Source organism: Hordeum vulgare, chromosome 6H (genome assembly GCF_904849725.1).
Source record: "Hordeum vulgare subsp. vulgare chromosome 6H, MorexV3_pseudomolecules_assembly, whole genome shotgun sequence".
Classification (NCBI taxonomy): domain Eukaryota; kingdom Viridiplantae; phylum Streptophyta; class Magnoliopsida; order Poales; family Poaceae; genus Hordeum; species Hordeum vulgare.
Window position 1 is genome coordinate 385,696,083 of NC_058523.1, and position 24,303 is coordinate 385,720,385.

The 24,303-nt window shown below is 46.7% G+C and overlaps 1 protein-coding gene across 3 annotated transcripts; it reads left to right on the forward strand.

The window, feature by feature from the left end:
- The first annotated feature begins 315 nt into the window (after positions 1-315).
- Positions 316-4,309, forward strand: LOC123401768 (ATP-dependent Clp protease proteolytic subunit-like). Of its 3 annotated transcripts, none has more exons than XM_045095622.1 (2): positions 316-1,399; positions 2,966-4,309. In XM_045095622.1, the coding sequence occupies exon 1, from the start codon at positions 477-479 to the stop codon at positions 1,377-1,379; it is 903 nt and encodes a 300-aa protein (XP_044951557.1). In that variant the 5' UTR covers positions 316-476; the 3' UTR covers positions 1,380-1,399; positions 2,966-4,309. The 3 variants fall into 3 exon arrangements, with proteins under 3 accessions (XP_044951557.1, XP_044951556.1, XP_044951555.1); XM_045095621.1 differs by lacking the exon at positions 2,966-4,309 and adding an exon at positions 2,400-2,825; XM_045095620.1 differs by lacking the exon at positions 2,966-4,309 and adding an exon at positions 1,476-1,607.
- Positions 4,310-24,303: the final 19,994 nt, after the last annotated feature.

Below are 24,303 nucleotides of genomic sequence, written 5' to 3' on the forward strand. Positions count from 1 at the left end.
TGGACGTTAACTGTTTCATTCACACGCAAACATATGGATTATTTTCCTTACACATCACACAAAACATGTAGACAACGCTTGTTAACGATTACACGTGTGGGTGTTATGAGGAGCACCCAAACGAAATCAATAGGAAGGTAGAGAACCCAGCTACAACTCTCCCACTTCTGTGGGCCGCAAAATTCTTTCGTGGAAAACAAGCGAAGGGCCGGACGGAGAAGCAACAAGACACGGCAGGGAGAGGAACACCGAGCCCCCACTCCACCCCGTACCGGCGAGAAGAAAAGAAAGGATCCGATCCGCCGGATCGAAGCGCAACTACCGTCTCTACGTCTCGTCTCACCCCTATCCGTTTCCTCCGTTTCACACTCTCCACCCTCACCCCCTTTCCCTTCCCCTTCCTTGGTATAAGTCCTCCCTTGCTATTTCCGCCTCACATCCGACCACAAATCCCCACCCCAGGACCAGTAGCAGCCATGACGACCTCCGCCGTCGCCAACCTAGCCGGCGCCTCCCCGCTGCCTGCCTTCGCGCCGAGGCCCAGGTCCAGGCCCAACTCCGCCAGCCCGGGCCCGTACGGGCCCGCGCCGCGCCGGCTCGCCGTCGCTGCCCCGCCGCGGGCCTTCTTCTCCTCGGCGCCTTACCAGCCGCCGGAGCCGGAGGGCTACTCCTCCGTCCGGGAGTACGGCCTCGTGCCCATGGTCGTCGAGACCACCTCCCGCGGGGAGCGGGCCTACGACATCTTCTCCCGCCTGCTCAAGGAGCGGATCGTATGCATCCACGGGCCCATCGCCGACGAGACGGCGTCCCTCGTCGTCGCGCAGCTGCTCTTCCTCGAGTCCGAGAACCCGCTTAAGCCCATCAGCCTCTACATCAACTCCCCCGGGGGCGTCGTCACCGCGGGGCTCGCCATCTACGACACCATGCAGTACATCCGCTGCCCCGTCAACACCATCTGCATCGGCCAGGCCGCCTCCATGGGGTCGCTCCTGCTCGCCGCCGGCGCGCGCGGGGAGAGGCGGGCGCTGCCCAACGCCAGGGTCATGATCCACCAGCCCTCCGGCGGGGCGCAGGGACAGGCCACCGACATCGCCATCCAGGCCAAGGAGATCCTCAAGCTGCGCGACCGCCTCAACAAGATCTACGCCAAGCACACGGGCCAGAACATCGACAAGATCGAGCAGTGCATGGAGCGTGACCTTTTCATGGACCCCGAGGAAGCGCGCGAATGGGGGCTTATAGACGAGGTCATCGAGAACCGCCCGGCCTCCCTCATGCCTGAGGGCCTCAGTGCCGTTGACCCGCCTCACCACGGTGGGGGCGGCGGCCCCAACGGCCGTGGCAGGGACAGGGATATGGAGGAGCCCTCGGCGGTATGAGGGGTGGCCAGGCCACAAAGGTGAAACCTTTTTCTGAGTCCGGTGGCTATGTTGTTTGTTGTTAGATCTAAGTTTTGATGATTCCTAATACAACAGGTCAACTTGGTATCTCCTCCCTGTTGTTTCAATTGCCTGAACTGAGCTATTGCTGGTATTTATTGCAACTCGTAAAAGGGATTTCATTCCTTTGATACTGATATAAATTGATAGCGTGTTGAATGTCCGTTATACGATCAATTTCAGGTCACAACATCAAAAACATGTTGTTCCTTTTAACGCATGAGATTTTCTTTGTTTTCTGTCAACAACCAATTAGTGTTATGACGATGTTTTCTTTATATGTAGTATATGATGTACTTAGAAATCCATCGTTTGTCATTCTTTTCCTTTCTGTTTAGGCTAACCAGCATACAACATCACTATGGCATTGTCCAATGTTTTTGTTCTCTATAAGGTTAATTTCCAGAATCACTCAAGCCAAGAGGCCTTAGCAGAAGTGTAGTTCATTATGTAGAGTTACTTACTTTCACTGTTATTAGGAGCACAATGTTTAGAGATGGCTGGGTTAACCAACTTCGAAGAATTGTTTAGCATGTCTAGAAGTGTCAATATTTGGTCAACCATTAAGCTATACAATTTGGAGGTAGAATTCTAAGTACATTATGTGGTGTTGAGTTAGTTCAGATACAAGCTATGTGATTCATCAGGCGCTTCAGCCTTGAGCTATCATGGGTCATGAGGCATGGGTGTACAAATGCAAACCCATTATTTGTGCAAAAAACGTTGACTATCCATGTATAATAAACATATATGCATGAAATAAACTGAAAACTCTAGTAAACTTGTGATTTTTAGTGAAATATGCACACCCATTAGCTGGTGGCTAGCTCTGCCACTGTCATGAGGTCTAACATTGTAACGCGAGGATGTGTTGGACAGTTGTCAGTTTACCATTCAGTAATCTTGACCAAGAACACTGGCAGCACTTTATTAATACATATCTGCTCAACGATGATGCAGGCTTGCAGTATATACCTATGAACGAGACCAAGTTCCATACCTAGAAACAGTGTTCTAAAGAGTAATGCCTGTGCAGCCACCCAACTTAGGCACCCTGTCATGTTGCGATTTTGCCTGTAGGTAGTGATATACTCCCTCTGTCCCAAAATAACTGCCTCAACTTTGTACTAGATCTAGTTTAAAGTTGTACCAAGTTTAAGACACTTATTTTGGGACGGAGGGAGTAGTAATTACAAAAGTGCAGCTTTCATAATTTAATTGCTCTCCTTGATGAATTGGATTGGATATAGTGGAATATGCATTTTAGAGGTTTGCTCTCTTGTAAAGTGAGGTATTTGTCAGCTCTGTTTGTCAAACCAGGGTATTCACTTTTTTCTATTCAAAATAGGCAGTTTGCAGTAGTATATCTTCACTTGGCTGAACCGATCATACGGAGTACTAGTACCTAGTGTTGTCGATAACATTATACAGTGGGATGTCTCTGGAATTTATTGTTGCCTGAGTCTCCCTCGTCCTCCTCTTTCCCGGTGGGCTGGGAACTAAGATTCTCACACGAGCTTCTACAGGCAAATGAACAAACATGTTGAGTGCACACTACATTGGAAATACACGAATCAGTGGAATGCAACGGAAACAGACGCAAGAACTCGGAGCGCCTTTTTGGTATTTTCTGGGTTTAGTGAAGCAGCCTAACATACCTTTTTGGTATTTTCTGGGGTTAATGAAATAACACAAGGTTATCGAGGAACTACCTCAATGTGATGCGCTATATATGGGGTGATATGACAGCAAAAGTTCAATCCAAAACTCCCAAAGCACATCAAAAGTTCAAGCCAATACTCCCAAAGCACAAGATGCAGTCCAAGATCTTAGATAATATGGGGTATATGGTCTGATTTAAAAACTAGAGGTGAGGATCTTTATAAGGCTTTTGGTAAGAGCATCTCTAGCATATCCTGGAATAGTGGTCAAATCCAGAAAGTTGAGTTTTGGTTGAGAAAAGAAGAACTGAATAGATCCCGTAAAATGGGATAAACCATTTTTTTCTAGGTCCTTGGTTATTATCACCTACACCGGTGTTGAACTTTGATTCTCAGGAGGTTTGATACTGACCGATTTCACACATCATGGCTTGTTCGAGTACCTTCATGACCAAGCTCTCCCATGGGAGCGCCTTCATGGGAGGAGGCGGGAGAGGTCAGACGATGGCCCGAGCTGGCTAGAAGTGGTCATGCTCGCAGCCCATGGAAGCACGTCCATGGCCAAGCTCCCTGGTGGAAGCACCTTTGCTTTATTTTTTTGAGAAATCGGAAGCACCTCCACTGGTTGAGGCAGGGGAGGCGATGGGAGCTCATTTCGAATGTAAAGACAAACTCAATGGGGACGATAGAAAAGAATTGGGCCTCGGTTTGATACTGATTGATTTCACACATCATGGCTTGTTCGATTACCTTCATGGCCAAGCTCTCCCATGGGAGGGCCTTCATGGGAGGAGGCGGGAGAGGTCAGACGATGGCTCGAGCTGGCTAGAAATGGTCATGCTCGCAGCCCCATGGAAGCACCTCCATGGCCAAGCTCACCGGTGGAAGTGCCTTCGCTTTATTTTTTTGAGAAATCGGAAACACCTCCAATGGTTGAGGCAGGGGAGGCCAGGCGAGGGCCCAAGCCGGGCAGATGCGGTGATGGGAGCTCATTTCGAATGTAAAAACAAACTCAATGGAGACGATGGAAAAGAATTGGGCCTCGGGTTATCTTTCATAGAGCGCTTCTTCTCATAATAGAGAAGAGAAATGGGCCTCTGCTTATCTTCATCCAACGTAGTAGAGAGTCAATCCACAACATCGTTGGATATATCCATGTCGCTTGAAAAATATTTCACATAAATATTGTTATTTGTCTTTATCATAAAATATTTTACATACGCATTGTCATTTGTCTTTATCATACTAGAGAATGGAAGATACCTTTGATACATGGCCTTCCCTTTAACACCTAATGATGGTATTTCTTTTTGGAGATAAATCATCACTTATCACGAACTTGGATGATTTCACGCTCTTTAAGCAGCCAGTGAGTTATTTATATTCCTGATTTTACGCTTTCAAAACACCATTCATGTTTTTTTAATAATCTCGTGTAGTTATCAGCAAATGACAATTATGATTTTGAGTTTTCCCTTGATTGGAGCTTAACCAAATCTACCACATGTGTTCCTTGATTGGAGCTTAACCAAATCTACCACATGTGTTGAAACACGCCTCTGGGTTAACGTCAGCGTTGTGCTGCCCAACATGACTAGTAAGATCATTTGAATGGAGCTCTCTAATCAGTTTGTCACTTACATAACTTTTTGGAATGCACTAACCAGTTTGTCATGTAGAAACCTTTTTGGAATGCACAAACGATCACTTTTGAAGAGATAGCCATCTTGCACCAAATATTCATCACCTAATGGCTAGCCTATTGACATGATCGAAGTCTTCATCGTTCTCATATAATTCCTTTATTCGATCCATGCCTGAAAGTTCGGCCTGAAAATAAGTCAAGAGAAATGCACGACGACTCAAAACATCAACTACTCAATTAGTTGCTTTATATTTATGCACAGTGAGGTAGTTAAACCTTTCCAAATATGTGGCCCATCTTGCTAGCATGCTACCAATGTGCTTTTGATTTCTAAGATGCTTGAGGAATTGGTAGCCAGTATAAACGATAAACTTTTTAGGTAGCAAATAGACTTCCCAAGTTTTGAAAACTCGGAAAACCGCATGCAATTCTTGTTGTTAAGTACTCATTATGTATAGTTCCACTTACCTTCTCATTCAAGAAATCAATATGTTTCCTTTCTTCGGATGGTTACTCCACTTGCATCACACTCTAACTCAAAAGTCTTGTTGAAATCAGGTTGCACCAAGACATGAGCTTGTCTCAGTTTTTGCTTAATCTCATTGAAACTAGCCTTTAGCCACTTTTGTCCATTGGAACTTTTGTTTCTTCAAACACTCGGCAATTGATGCCATGATAGCGTTGGATTGTTCACAAATCATCTATAGAAAGTTGCAAGGTCATGAAAACTTATTACCTCATAAATGGTCTTTGAGTTGGTTTTTTGATGATTACTTCAACCTTAGAATCATCAATATGAATGCCTTCACATGTTATGAAATATCCTATAAAAGATGTGTTTGTAGGAAAACATATTTCTTCAAGTTGACGTAGAGCTCATTTTCCAAGAGAACTGTGAGCATCTTCCAAATTTGACCAAAGGGTTCATCATCATCTTTGCTATAGATCAAGAGGTCATTAAATATAAACCACAAATGAGTGGGATAAGAAGGGTCAAATAACTTGACCCATCAAGTGCATGCATTTATTGATGCATTCAGGGGTTGAATACGCAACTATCAATTTTTGACTTTCTTCAACAAGTTATGTTTAGCAATAAATAGGTTGTCTAGATATGCAAATAGGTGAGCAACCTATATGCTGCTAACAACAACAAATACAAGGTAAAGGTAAGAAGTAACTACAAGTGGAACCGATGAAGACGAGGATGTGTTACCAAAGTTCCTTTTCTTTGAGGGGAAGTACGTCTCCGTTGGAGCGGCGTGGAGGCACAATGCTCCCCAAGATGCCAGTAAGGTCACTGTATTCTCCTCACGCCCTCACACAATCTGAGATGACATGATTCTACTAGTGATGCACTTGAAGATGGCAACCAGACCTTTACAAACAATGTTGGGGCAATCTTCACAACTTAATTGGGGGCTACTAATGAAACCACGTAGCTTCATCACGATGGAATATGGCTTCGAGGTGACCTCTTCCGTCTAGGGTGCTCAAACACCCAAGAGTAACAAGATTCACAAGGGATTAGTGGGGTAGGGACAAATTTCTCTTGGTTGTAGTGTAGATCAAGGCCTTCTCCTCCAAACCCTAGAGCATCAACAAGAATCGATGGCTAAGGAGAGTGATCGGGCAAGAATAAGCTTAGGAGCAACAATGGAGCTTTTGGGGAAGAAAGTGAAGTCTCTTGGAGAAGAAGACCCACTTATATAGGATAGGGGAATCAGACTGTTTTCTGCTCACATGCCGCAAATAAGTGGTAGTATCACTCGCGTGAGCGGTACTTCCGCTTGAGCGGAAGTTCCGTGCTTCATGCATCTCGACTCAGCCAGTGGAGGGCGGTAGTGCCACCGGAGCGGTACTTCCACTTAACACTGCACAGTTGGGGTACTTAGCCATAAGAGGGGGCAGTACCGCTGTATTGCGAATAGCAATACTTTTGTTGACTATTACCGCTCTGAAAATGACTCGAGCGAGGCACTTACCCAGGGAGCGAAAAATAAATGGTAGTGCTGCGGAAGTGGAGGGCGACTGTATCGCCCGAACGGTACTACCGCTCCGTTCCCAATGGTACTTCCGCTAGAAATGTACAAGAGCATCCGAGGACACCAAAGAGGAAACATAAGCGGTAGTGGACCTAGTACTGCACAAGTGGAGGGCGACAGTCTCGCTCGAGCAGAAGTACCGCTCACCCAAGAGGTAGTGCCGCTTGTGCACGACCTGTGCACATAATGGTTGGATTTGGGAAGACCTATTTAATGGAGTCTTCTTCCCCAATGATTTTCATCTCTTGAGCTCGTGTTCTTCCCCCATTGTTAACCTTCTTCGAGCTTGCTAGCTCTCGATTCCTCTAGTGATTCTTGCTACTTCTTGAGGGAAAAGAGAGAGGATCTCTTGATCCACATTTCCACCAATCACTTTCTCCTCTATGTGAGGGTAACCCCTTGGATTTTGATCTTGGAATTATTTGTGAGCTCCTTATTCTTCCTCCCATATTCCTTCATAAATTTTGTTGTTGTGGAGGGATTTGAGCGTGAGGGTCTTGACCAGTTCGTTTGTTCTTGCCATTGCATTAGTTTCATAGGTTTTAGTTCTCCATGATGATACATGGAAGTGAAAATTTGAGAAGCTTATTTCTCTTGGGTGATTGGTACCCTAGAGCTTCTTCTTCTTGGGTGCTTTGGCGTCCTAGAAGCTTGGTGGTGCCTCGGAGCTCAATCATTCTGGTGTAAAGTTTCAAGCAAGCGTCGGGGTCTGCAATTAGGTTGTGAAGACTGCCCAGGACATTTGAGGTAATCTCGGAGCGACAATCCATTGTGGTGAAGCTTCTTGGTGTTGTTGGGAGCCTTCAATTAAGTTGTGGAGATTGCCCCAACCTTGTTTGTACGAGATCGGTGACCACCCTCAAGGGTCCCTTAGTGGAATCACGACATCTTGTTGTAGGGGAACGTTGCATGGGAAACAAAAAAATTCCTACGCGCACGAAGACCTATTATGGTGATGATCATCTACGAGAGGGAGATTGGATCTATGTACCCTTGTAGATCGCTAAGCGGAAGCATATATAACGTGGTTGATGTAGTGGAACATTGTCACGCCCAAGATGCGACCCTATCCTCAATTTGGCACGAAGGCCTCGTCAGGGATAGAAGCGCATCTCATCGTGTCGCAAGAATGGATATCGTTAGAAGTACATGTACTGAAAAGAAGAGATATATAAATAGAATTGGCTTACACTCGCCACAAGCTACATCAGAGTCACATCAGTACAATACATAATCATCATGAAGAAGAGCAGGGTCCGACTACGGACGAAAACAAACGAGAAAAGAAGAACAACGTCCATCCTTGCTATCCAGGGCTACCGGCCTGGAACCCATCCTAGATCGAAGAAGAAGAAGAAGAAGAAGCAACCCCAAATGAACAATCAACGCGCTCGCGTCAAGTAACCTTTACCTGTACCTGCAACTGGTGTTATAGGAATCTGTGAGCCACAGGGGACTCAGCAATCTCATTTCCAAAGGTATCAAGACTAGCAAAGCTTATTAGGTGAGGTATGGTTAAGTGGTGAGGTTGCAGCATCGGCTAAGCATATATGAGGTGGCTAACTTACGAGTACAAGAAATAATAGGGGGAAGAACTACGCATAACGGACGTGAACTACTGATGACCAAATGAATGATCGTGAACACCTACCTACGTGAGACATAACCCCACCGTGTCCTCGATCGGAGAAGGAACTCATGAAAGAGACAGTCACGGTTACGCACATAGTTGGCATATTTTAATTAAGTTAACTTCAAGTTATCTAGAACCATTGTTAAACAAAGTTTCCACGTTGCCACACAACCGCGGGTACGGCTTTCTGAAAGATTTAACCCTCCAGGGGTGCTCCAACTAGTCCATCACAAATTACCACAAGCTGCATAGAAATCCTCGATCACGACACTCGCGGTCTCGTCGGATTCCTTAGTGGAAAACCTCAACTCTGAGTTTACCCAAAGCATCACCGTAATCCCTACGCACAAGATATCTCGTCAAAGGTAAAACTAATCCAGCAAGGGCACCCGACTTGTCGATGATCCCGATAGGAGCCGCGTATCTCGTTCTCAGGACACGACGGATAAGTGAAGCGTACGGTGGCCTGATAGAAATCTCCCGAGTTGCCCCGGGTTGGCCCCGCACGGTGCTCTGTTTTGGACCAGCACCATTAGCACTGGCCCCCCTGTATTATGTAGAATTACTCCTCGGGTAGCGCTAACTCCCTATGCATTTCAGTTTAACAGAATTATTATGTTGGGCAAATAGTACCAATGTTGGGCCTTGCTAGACCAGCTTTAATTTAAAACTAATTATCAAGGGGGTCCCCATAACAACCCCGATCGTGTTAGGAACGCTCAATTATGGAACATAACACCGGTAGCCAAAACTAAGGGGGCAAAGGTGGAACAAAACACCGGGCTAGAAAGGCCGAGCCTTCCACCTTTTACCAAGTATATAGGTGCATTAAATTAAATATCATTTAATAGGGTGATATAACAAGGAACCCATGTTTTCACATGGAAGCAATGCACCTGCAACTAGCAACGCTAACACAGGGTCAAGCAAGCGGTAACATAGCCAATCAGTGGTTTGCTAGGTTGAACAGGTTGAAGGTTTCATGGCATTGTTGACAGGCTGATATTTAACATGTGGTAGGCAACGAGACATAACGATAGAAACGGTAAAACTAGCATGGCAATGATAGTAATGGTATCTGGGGAAATGGTCATCTTGCCAGAGATCCCGCTTGGAAGAAGAATGACTCCGTGAAGTAGATGAACCGACGTAGTCGAACGGGTCCTCACATCCGACACGCTTGCGGAACTCTATCAAGACGAAGGAAACCAGAAACAAGCATCAACACACGATATACACCACACGATGCACAACACAAATGATGCATGAGCAGCTGAACGCATGCAAGACACGCATGACAATTCACAACACTCAAACGCTACACATTAAGTGAAGTTCAATATGCAACGAGTTGCATATTGACGAAACTCCACGTTTAATTATTTAGTTCTATCTCGATTAGATACACGGCAATATTAAATGTGGTTAAACATGGCAAGAGGTGAAGCGCAATTGAACTACCTATCTAGGCATTTTAAATGAGGTCGGAAATGTCATATAGCACCTCCGAAACGACCTCACATGTTAATTTACAATTCTGTCCAGATCTGAACTAACACATTTAATTGTGAAAGGATCGATATGGTTGGCTAGAGGGGGGGGGTGAATAGACAACGACTTTTTAATTAATCTTAGCAAGTTAAGGTAAACAACATACGGGTTCACAAATAATACGACAATGAGGTGAACCCTAAAGAAGCTAACAATGAGAGCTATTAAGACAAGTAAGATATAGTCACAAGCATAAGCAAATACAAAGTAAAGGATAGAGATAACCACAAATGGAACCGATGGAGACGAGGATGTGTTATCGAAGTTCCTTCCCTTTGACAGGAAGTACGTCTCCGTTGGAGCGGTGTGGAGGCACAATGCTCCCCAAAAAGCCACTAAGGCCACCGTATTCTCCTCACGCCCTCGCACGATGCAACGTACCGTGATTCCACTATAGGTGCCCTTGAAGGCGGCGACCGAACCTTTACAAACAAGGTTGGGGCAACTCCACACAAAGCTTGGAGGCTCCCAACTAGACCACAAAGCTTCACCACAATGGAATATGGCTTCGAGGTGACCTCAACCGTCTAGGATGCTCAAACACCCAAGAGTAACAAGATCCGCAAGGGATTGGTGGGGGAATCAACTTTTCTCTTGGTGGAAGTGTGGATCTAGGCCTTCTCAACCAATCCCTAAAGAATCAACAAGTTTGATTGGCTAGGGAGAGAGATCGGGCACTTTTGAGCTTAGGGAGCAACAATGGAGCTTGAGAGGGTAAGAGATAAGGTTCCACAGCTAGAAGAACCCTTTATATAGTGGGGGAAAAAATCAGACCGTTCTCCCACTCTCTGCCCGAGCTCTAGCGGTACTACCGCTGTCTCCAGTGGTACTACCGCTGGCACTCCAGCGGTACTACCGCTGACCAGGGGCGGTACTACCGCCGCCTAGCGGTACTACCGTTGGATGCAGCGGTACTACCGCTGGCCCCAGCGGTACTACTGCTCGGCCCCTGGTAGTGCAAAAGCACTACCACCGCCAAGAAAGTGTTCGCAAAAAGGTCCGTCCACGAACTACCGCTAGGCAGACGGTACTAAGCTCCTGGAGCGGTACTACCGCTGACAAGGGGCGGTACTACCGCTGGCTGCAGCGGTACTACCGCTAGCCTTCCAGCGGTACTACCGCTAGGGCCAGCGGTACTACCGCTGGGGACCAATTTGCAAGGAGGAAAGAAACACAGTGGCGGGGGCCGCTCCAAAAATGAAGGTAAGGAAGAATATGTGAAGTGTGCGCGTGCAAAGATAGATTCCACCCAAACCTTTCCACTACGGATCCCCTCTTAATAGTACGACTTTCCTATGACTCAAATAAAGAAAATCGTAGAGAGCGTCGTGCTTCCGTTCCATGAATGAGGAGACGAGTCGTCTTGTGCCGTTGACGTGTGTTATCTGAAACCTTAACACACACGGTTCGTCCTTTACGGTACTGTCATCAATCACCAAAATTACTTAGGCATAAACTATGCCTCAACAATCTCCCCCTTTTTGGTGGATTGATGACAATACCAGATTTGCACAGAGAATAATATGAGAACAAAAAGATAGAGATATATGACAATACGGGGCATATGACTCACAACATATCATGGAAATAAATCTCACATAAGTTCATGTCTCACAAACGATAGCAAACTAGAAGCAAACCAAGTTCGAAGCAAACCACGAAAGAAAGGAAAGCAAAGCAAAGTTCGACTATGAAAGCAAATCCAGCTCCTAGACTCTCTCCCCCTTTGGCATAAGACACCAAAAAGGGGCACACCTAACGCCACAGGTAGTTATTCCTCATCCTCAGCATCGCTAGACTCGTCGGTACCCTCCTGATCATCCTGCTCCTCCTCTTCCTCCTCATCGCCAGACCACTGGTAACCTTGAGCCTGCATCCAAGTAGCCTCTGGAGTGACATCGTCCTCTGATCCGCTGGAGATGTCCACATCAAGAGTCCTGAGAACGCGCTTGTGCCTCTGGCGGCTCTCCTTCTGAGCCACGTGCGTCTGGTACCGACCCTTAGCCTGCATACAGAATAGAGTCTTCATCTTATCCTGCAGTTTGATGGCCCAAGATGGCATGGCAGAAGGGCGGGCTGAGAGGCGGTTCCTCTTTCAGCAGCAGTCTCTGTGTCAGTACCCATGTGCTGAGAGGAAGTTGATGGGTTGGCCCATTTCTCCTTGACGCGAAGCTTGATCGGGTCGTGCACAATGTAGTCAGACTAAGCATAGAGCACCTCCTCTGGAAAAGTTTCTTGCCACTTCTGACAAATATAAGCGAACAGATAGGGCCCGTAGATGGGAACCTTACGCATGATGATGCAGTTCCAGAGCTCCGTGAACATCACATCAGAAATATCAAGTGGGGCAGACTCCTTAGTCATAGCCTCCTCACAAAGCAGGAGCATCTCAGCCAAAGAGCCATGAACCTCGTCAAAGTTACCAATGCGAGGGAAGAGGGTGTTGCGAAGGAGCCGATGCATGATGTCCAGTTGTTTGGGGAGCACACCCTTCCTCACATAGAGTTTCTGCAATCTGTCCTTTGCGGGGGGCCTATCGGTGGGGGCTGCAGCATGAGGACGCAACCCAAGTGGAGTGTCAGCTCCCTGGAAGTCAACCTTGAGGAGTTGCATGAATTCACGCCAGGAACCGGTCATCTTCTGAGACCCTATCATCCACACCATAGAGCGCTCTTCATCAGGAGAGAAGTGGACCGTGACATAGAACTGAGCAACAACAGTGGGGTCAAAATCTGCCTTGAAAGTGATGATGTCCTTGATGCCCAGTTTGTCAATCAGAGAGAGGGCATCACCAAAATAGTCCAGGTTCCGCTGAAGATGAGCTAGGTCAATCCACTGAATGGGGACATAGTTCTTCTTGAACTACGCGACAATATCACGGTAGATCCTGCACTGATCCTTTGCCCAAACATGGTCAACATTCTTGATCACAGCCTTCTCTTTGAGATAATGGTTCTGAGTGCGAAACTGCAGAAAGTCCTTGGGGGGCATTGTTCGGACATTGATCCCCTTATCCTTGTGTGCGGTCTTCTTGAAGGACTGCTTTTTGGGTTGCAGACCTGAGGTGGCAGACCCCTCGGGAGCTTCTTGGTTGCGAAAGTGCTTTGACTGCGTGTCCCGTGGGGGGTTCGAACGGCGAGAACTACCTGTGACACAAAACACACAGCGAAAAGAAGCGACAAAAAGAGTCAAGGCAATGAACTAGAAAAAGCAGAAAAAAAAAACACTCATTGCCAAGCACATGAAAAGAATGCACAATGAATCCTCCTGGCGGTAGTACCGCTACCCCTGGCGGTAGTACCGCTGGGGGTCCTGGCGGTAGTACCGCTGGGGCCTAGCGGTAGTACCGCTACCCCTGGCGGTAGTACCGCTGGGGTTTGACTTTCAGATCTGACAGATAAAAATAGACCTCATGCATAGGGCTACACGATTTTTACGAGGGGCATGGGCTGTATATGAACACTAAGAACTCCACCCCAGCCCTACTCACATGAGGACCACAGGAATCACCGAAATAAGTACATGCCTAGGCAAGAGAGAGCAAGTTTTAGATCTAATCCAAACATAGTTCAAGTGCTAGATCTAAAACAAGTAAATCCTAGGGCATGGCAAAATAATCAGCAACGATTCATAGGACCTACACTCCCCTCAAATATCTCCTTCATGCCATCCAAGAACAAGGCACAAGATCAAAGACATGGATCCAATCCCCAATGCTCCTAACCCTGGAACAAGAACATCAACCAAATAGAAGAAGGGGAGGAGCTTTACCGGGATTCATGGCCCTTGGAGGAGGAAGGAGAGGTGGAGCAACCCTTCCAATCCAACGGAGAGAAGGAGCTCCACGAAACGAGATCAAAACAGGGGGATTTCGGGCTAGGGGAGGGAGGAGCCGCGATAAAGAAGAAAGAGCCTGAGAAAAACGGGCTCCCCCTCCTTTATATAGCCCAAGAGGTACGGGACAGCGGTAGTACCGCTGAGGACCTGGCGGTAGTACCGCTGACTAGCGGTAGTACCGCTGGATGCAGCGGTAGTACCGCTGGGGTCCTGGCGGTAGTACCGCTCCCCCAGGCGGTAGTACCGCTCCCCCTTGAGACAACCCTAAAAATTTCCTAGCCGGTTGTGTTAGCTGGGAACTCTGGCGGTAGTACCGCCATACCTAGCGGTAGTACCGCTGGGGTCCTGGCGGTAGTACCGCTACCCCTGGTGGTAGTACCGCTGAGGTCCTGGCGGTAGTACCGCTACCCCTGGCGGTAGTACCGCTGCAAATGTCACAACGCGGCCTAGGATAAGAGAAGAACTTGGGCAAATGACAAGTAAGTAAAAACGAGATAACACCTAGAAAAATGTACTGACTTGTCATTGTATATCCTTTCTTCTATACAAAAGAAAGGTGGGAGGGGCGGTGGCCGAGGTCACCTATGTTTGAGACAATGGTATGACACCGCGAAGAATTATCCTTGGGTTCACGACCAATGCTCGTCTTTGAAGCACAAGTGCCATTTGACAATGGCTAAAGTGAAAGACTAGATTGATTTATGCATAATGGGGGGAGGTACAGTTCATTGAGAGAACAACACTCCCCCTATGTCCATGCCTACATCTAGATGGAATGCGAAGTGAGGTGCAACATGCCTAGTTTCAATCCACATTACTTGAATCAATGATATTTAGCTCATGCCTTAACTCCCGGAACCTTGCTTCATCTAGAGGCTTAGTGAAAATATCTGCAAGTTGCTCTTCAGTGTGGATGAAGTGAACCTCAATATCACCTAGCTTGATATGTTCACGAATGAAGTGATGACGAATATCAATATGTTTGGTTTTGCTATGTTGCACTGGGTTGAGGGAAATCTTGATAGCGCTTTGATTGTCACATAGAAGAGGCACTTTGTCACAAGTGACACCGTAATCCTTTTAAGTTTGCCTCATCCATAGCAATTGTGCACAACAACTTGCAGCTGCCACATACTCAGCTTCGGTGGATGATAAGGAGACGCAATTCTGCTTCTTAGACGACCAACTTACCAATGAGCGACCAAGGAATTGGCATCCTCCAGACGTTGACTTCCTCTCCACACAATCTCCTGCCCAATCTGAGTCAGAATAGCCAACTAGATTGAAGTTTGCTCCTTTGGGATACCAGAGGCCAAAGTTTGGGGTATGAGCCAAATATCGAAAGATTCGCTTAACAGCCATGTAATGGCTTTCTTTTGGTGCGGATTGAAACCATGCACATATCCCTACACTCAACATAATATCCGGTCTAGATGCACAAAGGTAAAGGAGGGATCCAATCATGGAGCGATATACCTTTTGATCCACTGCTTTACCATTGGGATCACTGTCAAGCTTGCATCTTGTTGGCATGGGGAATTTGACCGGTTTGACATCTTCGAGCTCAAACCGTTTGAGCATGTCTTGAGTGTACTTGGCTTGTTTGATGAATGTCCCTTCTAGACCTTGTGCAATCTCGAACCCGAGGAAGAACTTCAACTCTCCCATCATGGACATCTCAAACTTCTCAGTCATTAGTGCAACAAATTCTTCATTGAAGGAAATGTTAGGAGAGACAAAGATAATATCATCAACATATAGTTGGCATATGAACAAATCCCCTTTAACCCTCTTAGTAAAAAGAGTGGGATCGATCTTCCCAATTTCAAACCCATGATCTTGTAACAACTCAGTAAGATACTCATACCACGCGCGTGGGGCTTGTTTAAGGCCATAGAGTACCTTATTGAGTTTGTACACATGATTGGGGAGCTTGGGATGTTCGAATCCCGGGGGTTGTTTGACATAGACCAACTCATTCAAAGGACCATTAAGAAAGGCACTTTTCATATCCATTTGTTGTAACTTGAAGTTATGATGAGAAGCAAATGCAAGCAACATGCGAATACATTCTAGACGAGCAACAGGGACAAAGGTTTCACCGTAGTCAATACCCTCGACTTGGGAGTACCCTTGAGCCACCAATCTTGCCTTGTTTCGAATCACAATTCCATTGGCATCTTGCTTGTTCTTGAATATCCATTTGGTCCCGATGACATTATGTTCCTCCATTGGCCTAGGCACTAAATCCCAGACTTGGTTGCGCTCGAAGTTGTTAAGCTCTTCGTGCATGGCCATAAGCCAATCCTCATCATCGAGTGCTTCCTGTACCTGTTGAGGTTCACAATACGAAACAAACGCGTGATGCTCACAATAATTCCAAATCTGTTGACGGGTGGATACTCCCCTTTTTATACTGCCAAGTACATTCTTCATAAGATGTGACTTGACTCTCAGCTTGTTCGCAATCTTGGCTGCTCGATGCTCCAAGAGTTCTTCATTAGATAACGGGGGAGCATCAACTTGTTTCCTTTGCTTGCCCTTGCGTCTTGAGCCGGCTGTTGGTGCTCCAGAAGGGAATTGTGAGACAGTCTCCTGATCATCTTGTCCTTCGACTTGAGCAGGTTCACTAGTTTGTTCTTGTATTTGTGGTTGCTCTTGATCTTGATCTTGTGCTTCTTCTTGGTCTGGATCTCGGGGTTGCACTTGATCTTTATCATGAGCCGGTTCAGTGTCTTGGGGTAGTGCTTGAATATCCTGAGACACATCATCATTGTTGGGCAATTTATCTTGACCTTGAGCTTGTTTATTTTGTTGAGAGTCTTCTCTTTGTTCATCGGAAGCATGTGGGGCTTGTGAAGGTGATGGCTCCACTTGAGTAGAGCATTGTCCTTCTCCTTCGGCCACAAGGGGTTCTTCAATGGGGAGTATTTGACCAATCCCCATTCTTCTTATGGCTTGGGGAGGAATTTCATCACCTACATCACAAAGACCACTTTGCTCCACTTGGGAGCCATTATTTTCATCAAACTCTACGTTACACGTCTCCTCAATTAGTCCGGTGGACTTGTTGAGGACACGGTAAGCATGAGAGTTTGTAGCATAACCAACAAAGATACCCTCATGTGCTCTAGAATCAAATTTAGCTAACCGTGCTCCTTTCTTGAGAATGAAACACTTACAACCGAATACCCGGAAGTACTTGAGATCGGGTTTGTTTCCAGTTAGAATCTCATACGGAGTCTTGTTCAAGCCTTTGCGGATGTAGAGCCAATTGGATGCATGACATGCTGTGTTGATGGCCTCTGCCCAGAAGTTATATGGAGATTTGAATTCTGCCATCATTGTCCTTGCAGCGTCTATCAAGGTCCGGTTCTTCCTTTCTGCCACACCGTTTTGCTGAGGGGTATATGGTGCAGAATATTGGTGTTTTATTCCCTCATCACCTAGAAACTCATCTAAGGTGTAGTTCTTGAACTCGGTGCCGTTGTCACTCCTAATCGTCAAGATCTTTGCTTCATGTTGACGTTGCGCTTCATTAGCAACGTTGATGACCGTTTGTTGAGTTTCACTCTTCTTTTTAAAGAAATATACCCAGGTATATCTTGAGTAGTCGTCAACAATCACTAAGCAATACTTTCTGCCTCCAAGACTATCAAATGATGGGGGACCAAACAGATCCATATGGAGAAGTTCCAATGGCCTCTTAGTGTAGATAATAGTCGTTGGACGATGAGCAGTTTCATGAATCTTTCCTTCAATGCAGGCACTGCAAACACGATCTTTAGCAAAGCTCACGTTTGTTAGTCCACGAACATGGTCCCCTGTCAGAAGGCTTTGCAAAGATCTCATATTGACATGAGCTAAACGGCGATGCCAAAGCCAGCCCACGTCAACTTTAGCCATTAAACATGTCGCAGTCTTAGTGGGTCGCTTTGAGAAGTTCACCACGTAAAGACCATTTTCGACATGTCCAACATAGGCTACTTTAAGAGTCTTGCTTCTCAGGAGGACCACAATGTCAATATTAAAGAATGTGGAAAAACCCATAATTGCGAGTTGACGAACCGAAAGTAAATTGTAGGCAAGTGACTCAACAAGCATGACCTTCTCAATAGATAAATCTTGAGAGACGACCACCTTACCAAATCCCAATACCTTTGAAGAGGATGCATCGGCGAATTGGACATGGGCGGGCATAGATGGAGAAGGATGCACATCCACCACTAAGTCCTTGCTTCCGGTCATATGATTTGTTGCTCCACTATCGAGCAACCATGACACCCCACCGGAAGCAAACTCCTGCAATAGATCAAGGCTTGGTTTTAGGTACCCATTTTTTAATGGGTCCTTTCATGTTAGAGACAAGGGTCTTAGGAACCTAGATAGCCCATTCAATATCCTCATCGTAGGAACCAACAAATCTGGCATAAACATGCCCATCACTATCACAACATAAGTCATAAGAAGAATTGAATTTGCCGGCTGTGTTAGTAGGAATGGTTTTGCCCTTCTTGAGGTTTCCATAGTCCACCTTGTTCCTGTTCACCTTCTGAGTCCCCTCACTCTCTTTGACAAAGATGTCCATGAGGGTGGGAGATCGTTTGTTCCTGTTCCTTCTTTTACCTTTTGACTTGGAGGTAAGTCCAAGTCCCTCCTTTCCTACAACACCCTTTTGAGTGCTCAAGAGGTCGTTCAGACTCTTCTCACCTTGTATGCATGCCACAAGGCCCTTCTCAAGTTTCTCCTTTAACTTGGCATTTTCCTCCACAAGATGTACATGCTCACAACAGGGGTTAGTTGCACAAGCATTATCAATTAACACAAAGGGAGGGCACGTAGAGATCTCCTTGGTAAGTTTTGCTTGGAGTTGATCATGAGACTCTTTCAGAGAGAAATGAGCACCTTTCAAGACCTTGTGGGCCTTGTCAAGTGTGTCAAACTCCTCTGTGAGTCTGTCATGACCAATCCCAAGAGCATACTGTTCAGACTTAAGCATGCGAATAAGAACAACATCATGATCTAGTTTCTTTTGCATTTTAGCGCAGTCATCGTTATATGACTCCTCAAGAGCCAAACGAAGAGTGCGCTCCTCTTCTAGAGCATTAGATAATTCGGCAATTTCATCGGCATAGTCACGACTGTGTCCCTGAAGCTCGGAGATGGTCTCCTCATGAGACTCAATGAGGTCAGTGGCCTCACCCAGTTGTTCCAAGAGAGCAACAAAGTGCTTCTTGGATTCTCCCTTAATAGTGCACAGAAACTTGTCAAGATCATGCTCATTAAGTTCCCCAACATCACTATCTTCAACACAATTTAACAATGAAGGAGCAGAAGCAATGTTGGTCTTAATGATGGGAGTTACCTGATTGATACCTTTTGCCATGAGGCACTTGGTGATGTGGTTCTCGTTGGGGGCGTTGAAGAGAGACTCCTTCTGGGGAGAGGTAGTGGCAATAGCAACAGTTGCCGTTGCCACTGTATCATCATCATCATCATCATCTGAAGGATACTCTTCAAGGGCCACTATCCCTTTTGGGTGAGGTTTCTTCACAAAGTTGTTCTTGATTGGAAATGATTTGGTTTTGTCTTTGCGAATGAGCTTGCCTCCGTTGTCTTCCCTTTTCTCATAGGGACATTCGGCCACGAAGTGACTCACGTTACCATAGTTATAGCATGTCCTTACTCGTTGTTTGGGTTTGAATCCACTCGAGTTGTTCTTGGTGAAGGTGGGTCTTGAGTTCCTCTTGTTGTCCTAGAATTGCCTTGATGCAAGAGCCATGTGCTCATGATAGGCATACTTTGTGTCCTCAGGGAAGCCCTCCTCTTCCTCATCTTCTTCTTCTTCTTCAAGCATTGATTTTGCTTTCAATGCAAGGTTGGGTGAAGTTGTCTTTGATCGAACACGAGCAAGTGCATTGTCGGCTGTTTCGTTCATGATTGACATTGCAATGAATTCATCCAACACCTCACTGGAAGACAAGGAGTGAAAGTCTGGCCGCTGACGAATGACTGATGACATAGCTTTGTTGAAAGGCATGATGGCTTTAAGGAACTTGCGTTTGACCCATGTGTCATCCACATCCTTGCTCCCATGATCCTTGAGTGCCACAGCAATAGCAGTCACCCTCCGATAGAGATCACGAGGGTCCTCGTCTTCCTTCATCACAAACTCATCGGCCTTATCAAGTATCACTTCATAGTTGGATCGTTGAATGCTTGAGCTTCCCTTGTACAACACCATAATATTCTCCCAACAATCCTTGGCCAAAGTGAAGGGACGCAAGTGAGGAAGATCTTCAGGTGGCACTGCAGACTGGAGAATAAACAAAGCAGAGTGATTGTATTGATTGTCTGCATCTTCTCTTGGAGTGAGGTTGCTTGGATCATGGGGATAATATCCTTGCTCAATGATTCTCCACAAGTTTGTTGAGCTGTGATTCAAATGAGACTTAATAGAAAATACCCAGTTAGCAAAGTCACCTTTCACAAGCTTAGGAGGAGGACCAACAGGATTAAGACGTGGTGCGGGAACGGATCCTCCATGGACCATGGGGGGTGGAACTGAGGCATATGTTCCAGTCCCATCCTTTTCGTGAGATGAGGGAGGTTGCATACCTTTAGCCGCTTCCTTAGAGGAGTTGGCCTCCGAATCGGAAACAGTGGGTTTAACCACTATAGCCGGTTCGGGTGAACTTTTAAATTCCTCAATTAACTCTTTAAGCATGGTCTTGACCTCATTTGTCAAGGACGTCTTGAGAGCGGCCATAGCCGTATTCAAGTCGTCCCTTGTGACCGAAGTCAAGTCCATGGCCTCGGGTTGCCCATGGTTAATTCCCTCTTCGCCTTCCATACTCTTCGGGTGGTTAAACCCTTAATAAAGAGACGTGGCTCTGATACCAATTGAAAGGATCGATATGGTTGGCTAGAGGGGGGGGTGAATAGACAACGACCACTTTTTAATTAATCTTAGCAAGTTAAGGTAAACAACATACGGGTTCACAAATAATACGACAATGAGGTGAACCCTAAAGAAGCTAACAATGAGAGCTATTCAGACAAGTAAGATATAGTCACAAGCATAAGCAAATACAAAGTAAAGGATAGAGATAACCACAAGTGGAACCGATGGATACGAGGATGTGTTACCGAAGTTCCTTCCCTTTGACAGGAAGTACGTCTCCGTTGGAGCGGTGTGGAGGCACAATGCTCCCCAAAAAGCCACTAAGGCCACCGTATTCTCCTCATGCCCTCGCACGATGCAAGGTACCGTGATTCCACTATAGGTGCCCTTGAAGGCGGCGACCGAACCTTTACAAACAAGTTTGGGGCAACTCCACACAAAGCTTGGAGGCTCCCAACTAGACCACGAAGCTTCACCACAATGGAATATGGCTTCGAGGTGACCTCAACCGTCTAGGATGCTCAAACACCCAAGAGTAACAAGATCCGCAAGGGATTGGTGGGGGAATCAACTTTTCTCTTGGTGGAAGTGTGGATCTAGGCCTTCTCAACCAATCCCTAAAGAATAAACAAGTTTGATTGGCTAGGGAGAGAGATCGGGCACTTTTGAGCTTAGGGAGCAACAATGGAGCTTGAGAGGGTAAGAGATAAGGTTCCACAACTAGAAGAACCCTTTATATAGTGGGGGAAAAAATTAGACCGTTTTCCCACTCTCTGCCCGAGCTCCAGCGGTACTACCGCTGTCTGCAGCGGTACTACCGCTGACCAAGGGCGGTACTAACGCCGCCTAGCGGTACTACCGTTGGATGCAGCGGTACTACCGCTCGAACTCCAGCGGTACTACCGCTGGGCCCCTGGTAGTGCAAAAGCACTACCACCGCCAAGAAAGTCTTCGCAAAAAGGTCCGTCCACGAACTACCGCTAGGCAGGCGGTACTAAGCTCCTGGAGCGGTACTACCGCTGACCAGGGGCGGTACTACCGCTGGCTGCAGCTGTACTACCCCTAGCCTTCCAGCGGTACTACCGCTAGGGCCAGCGGTACTACCGCTGGGGACCAATTTGCAAGGAGGAAAGAAACACAGTGGCGGGGGCCGCTCCAAAAATGAAGGTATGGGAGAATATGTGAAGTGTGCGCGTGCAAAGATAGATTCCACCCAAACCTTTCCACTACGGATCCCCTCTTAATAGTACGGCTTTCCTATGACTCAAATAAAGAGAATCGTAGAGAGCGCCGTGTTTCCGTTCCATGAATGAGGAGACGAGTCGTCTTGTGCCGTTGACGTGTGTTATCTGAAACCTTAAGACACACGGTTAGTCCTTTATGGTACTGTCATCAATCACCAAAATTACTTAGGCATAAACTATGCCCCAAAAAATTGGTTGTTAAACAGCAAAACAAATAGGTTCACGTGATTCTACGCATCGTTACAAGTAATTTACACATAGAGATCATCTCCAGCGGAGCTACGGTTCAAAAGATACGGACACCGCAAGATATGATGGCATGAATGCAAAGTGTGTGCAACGACGGTCACGAGTACTTCAGAACATACAACCAGCAAGAGAAAATGAAACTACACGAGATTCTAAGCAAGTTTCATATAGGACACGATCAAATCGGAGCTACGGTTCAACAACTACGAGCAAAACGAGAAATCACTACAACCTGCCAAAATCAGCCACATATCATCTTCTACACCCCACAACTACGAGCTACACAACTCCGATATGCTCAAGCAAGACATGACACGAAAGAGGGCAAGAAGCACTACAACATACAACCAACAACAACTAGCATGGCATCATGGATCACTAGGGAAAGAAGTCACAAAATGGCATCTCACACACTATTTCAGACTTCGTGAAAATAACACTTCATAAAAGTGCAGTTTTCGGTCTGAAGGCATATTGACAGCAGCAAAACCATAAGCTACAGGACTTCAAATGGCATGAAAATTTACAGCATGCTAGAGAAACACAAGGTATACAACTAACTCGATTGGACCAACCTCAAAAGAGCTACAGATCACAAGATAGAAGCAAGACAAGACAACATCAAAACATAACAGATTCCAGACTTAGAAATATTTCAGCACCTCCAAATCAGCACTATTTCTAGCAACTTGAGGGCAAGTAAACCACACCTAAACATGCATATATATTGCAACCAAAAATACCAGGGGCTAGAGTAAACACCCAAGAACAACTCTCTAGTTGACAACTCCTTCAAACGAAGCACAGAATAATTCCTACGAAAAAGACAAGAGGGCAACATGGCAAAATATCGCGCGAACTAACTTGCTCAAAAGCTAAAACTAATTGCACATAAAAATATGTGGGGTTGCACAACAAAAATAACACCACACGTAAATGCGAGATAATAACCTATACACGGAAAAATAAACTAGCGGCAATCCCTACTCGCAAAAATACCAATGGCTACTCTAAAATACATGGAAAAGTGGTTCCTAAAACATGGACATTTCTACTATGGCATTCGAGCAATTCGAACACGCGCGGAAAATAAACTACGGAACGGATCATATTGGAACATCACGTAAATCTATGCATATGGCGTCTCAAACTACGTCAAACAATTATGCATGTTGCAAAAAGGATTCTACGCGAAATTCTATGCCAAAACCATATACAATACGTCTCGAACCGACTTACGGTTTAAAAGATACGGACGTTCTAATATAACTAAAATCTCGTGAAAAAGCTAAAATCACAGGACACATTCTTTTAAAAGAAAACCTCACGGGCCGAAACATGGGCATGTGAGGCTATGTGGCGCCCAGGGCGTGGGATAGGAACATGGGTGCTCACCTCGGGCCTTCGGTCCGGCCTGGCTGAGGCGAGGAGGTGGGCTGGCTCGGATCTGGGGCACACTTGGGCCGGTCGCACAGGGGGAGGCCGAGCTGGTTGCTAGGCCGGCCTGGGACACTCACGGGACCGTCAACGGGGCGGGATCCCGATTTGGATCGGTCGCCGTCGGAGCTTGCAGCGGCTGGTGAAGGAGGGACCTCGTCGGCCTCGGGCTCGCCGGATTCGGTGCGAGAACCAAGGGGCAGCCTCGCGGAGCGCAACAGGGACTGCGTGGCCGGAGGCTAGCGGCGCCGGCAGGGCTAGGAGGTGGCTGCGCGAGCTACTCGTAGCAAGATGCGGCGCGGCTGCCGGCGGGATGAGTTGCGGCGGTCGGCGGCGGCGCAACGGAGGCTCCAGCGAGCTGCGGGGTGGCGCGGGAACCGGTTCCGGCAGGTGGTGGCGCAAGGCGACGGCGCACGGGAGGAGGCACGGGATGTCGGGGTGGCTTGCCACGGGAGCTGGGCGAGCGGCGGCGGCGCTGCTTCGGGACCGGGCGGGCCGGTTGCAGGCTCGCGGGCCCGGCAGCGTGAGGAGGAGGTGGGAGGCAGGCTGCTAGGGTTTGCTGCGCGCGGATCCCGAGGGGAATAGGGTTTACTGTTAAAAAATGCAGATGGGGTCTATTTATAACTATTAGGGGGGCTAGGTTAACCGGAATTTCGTT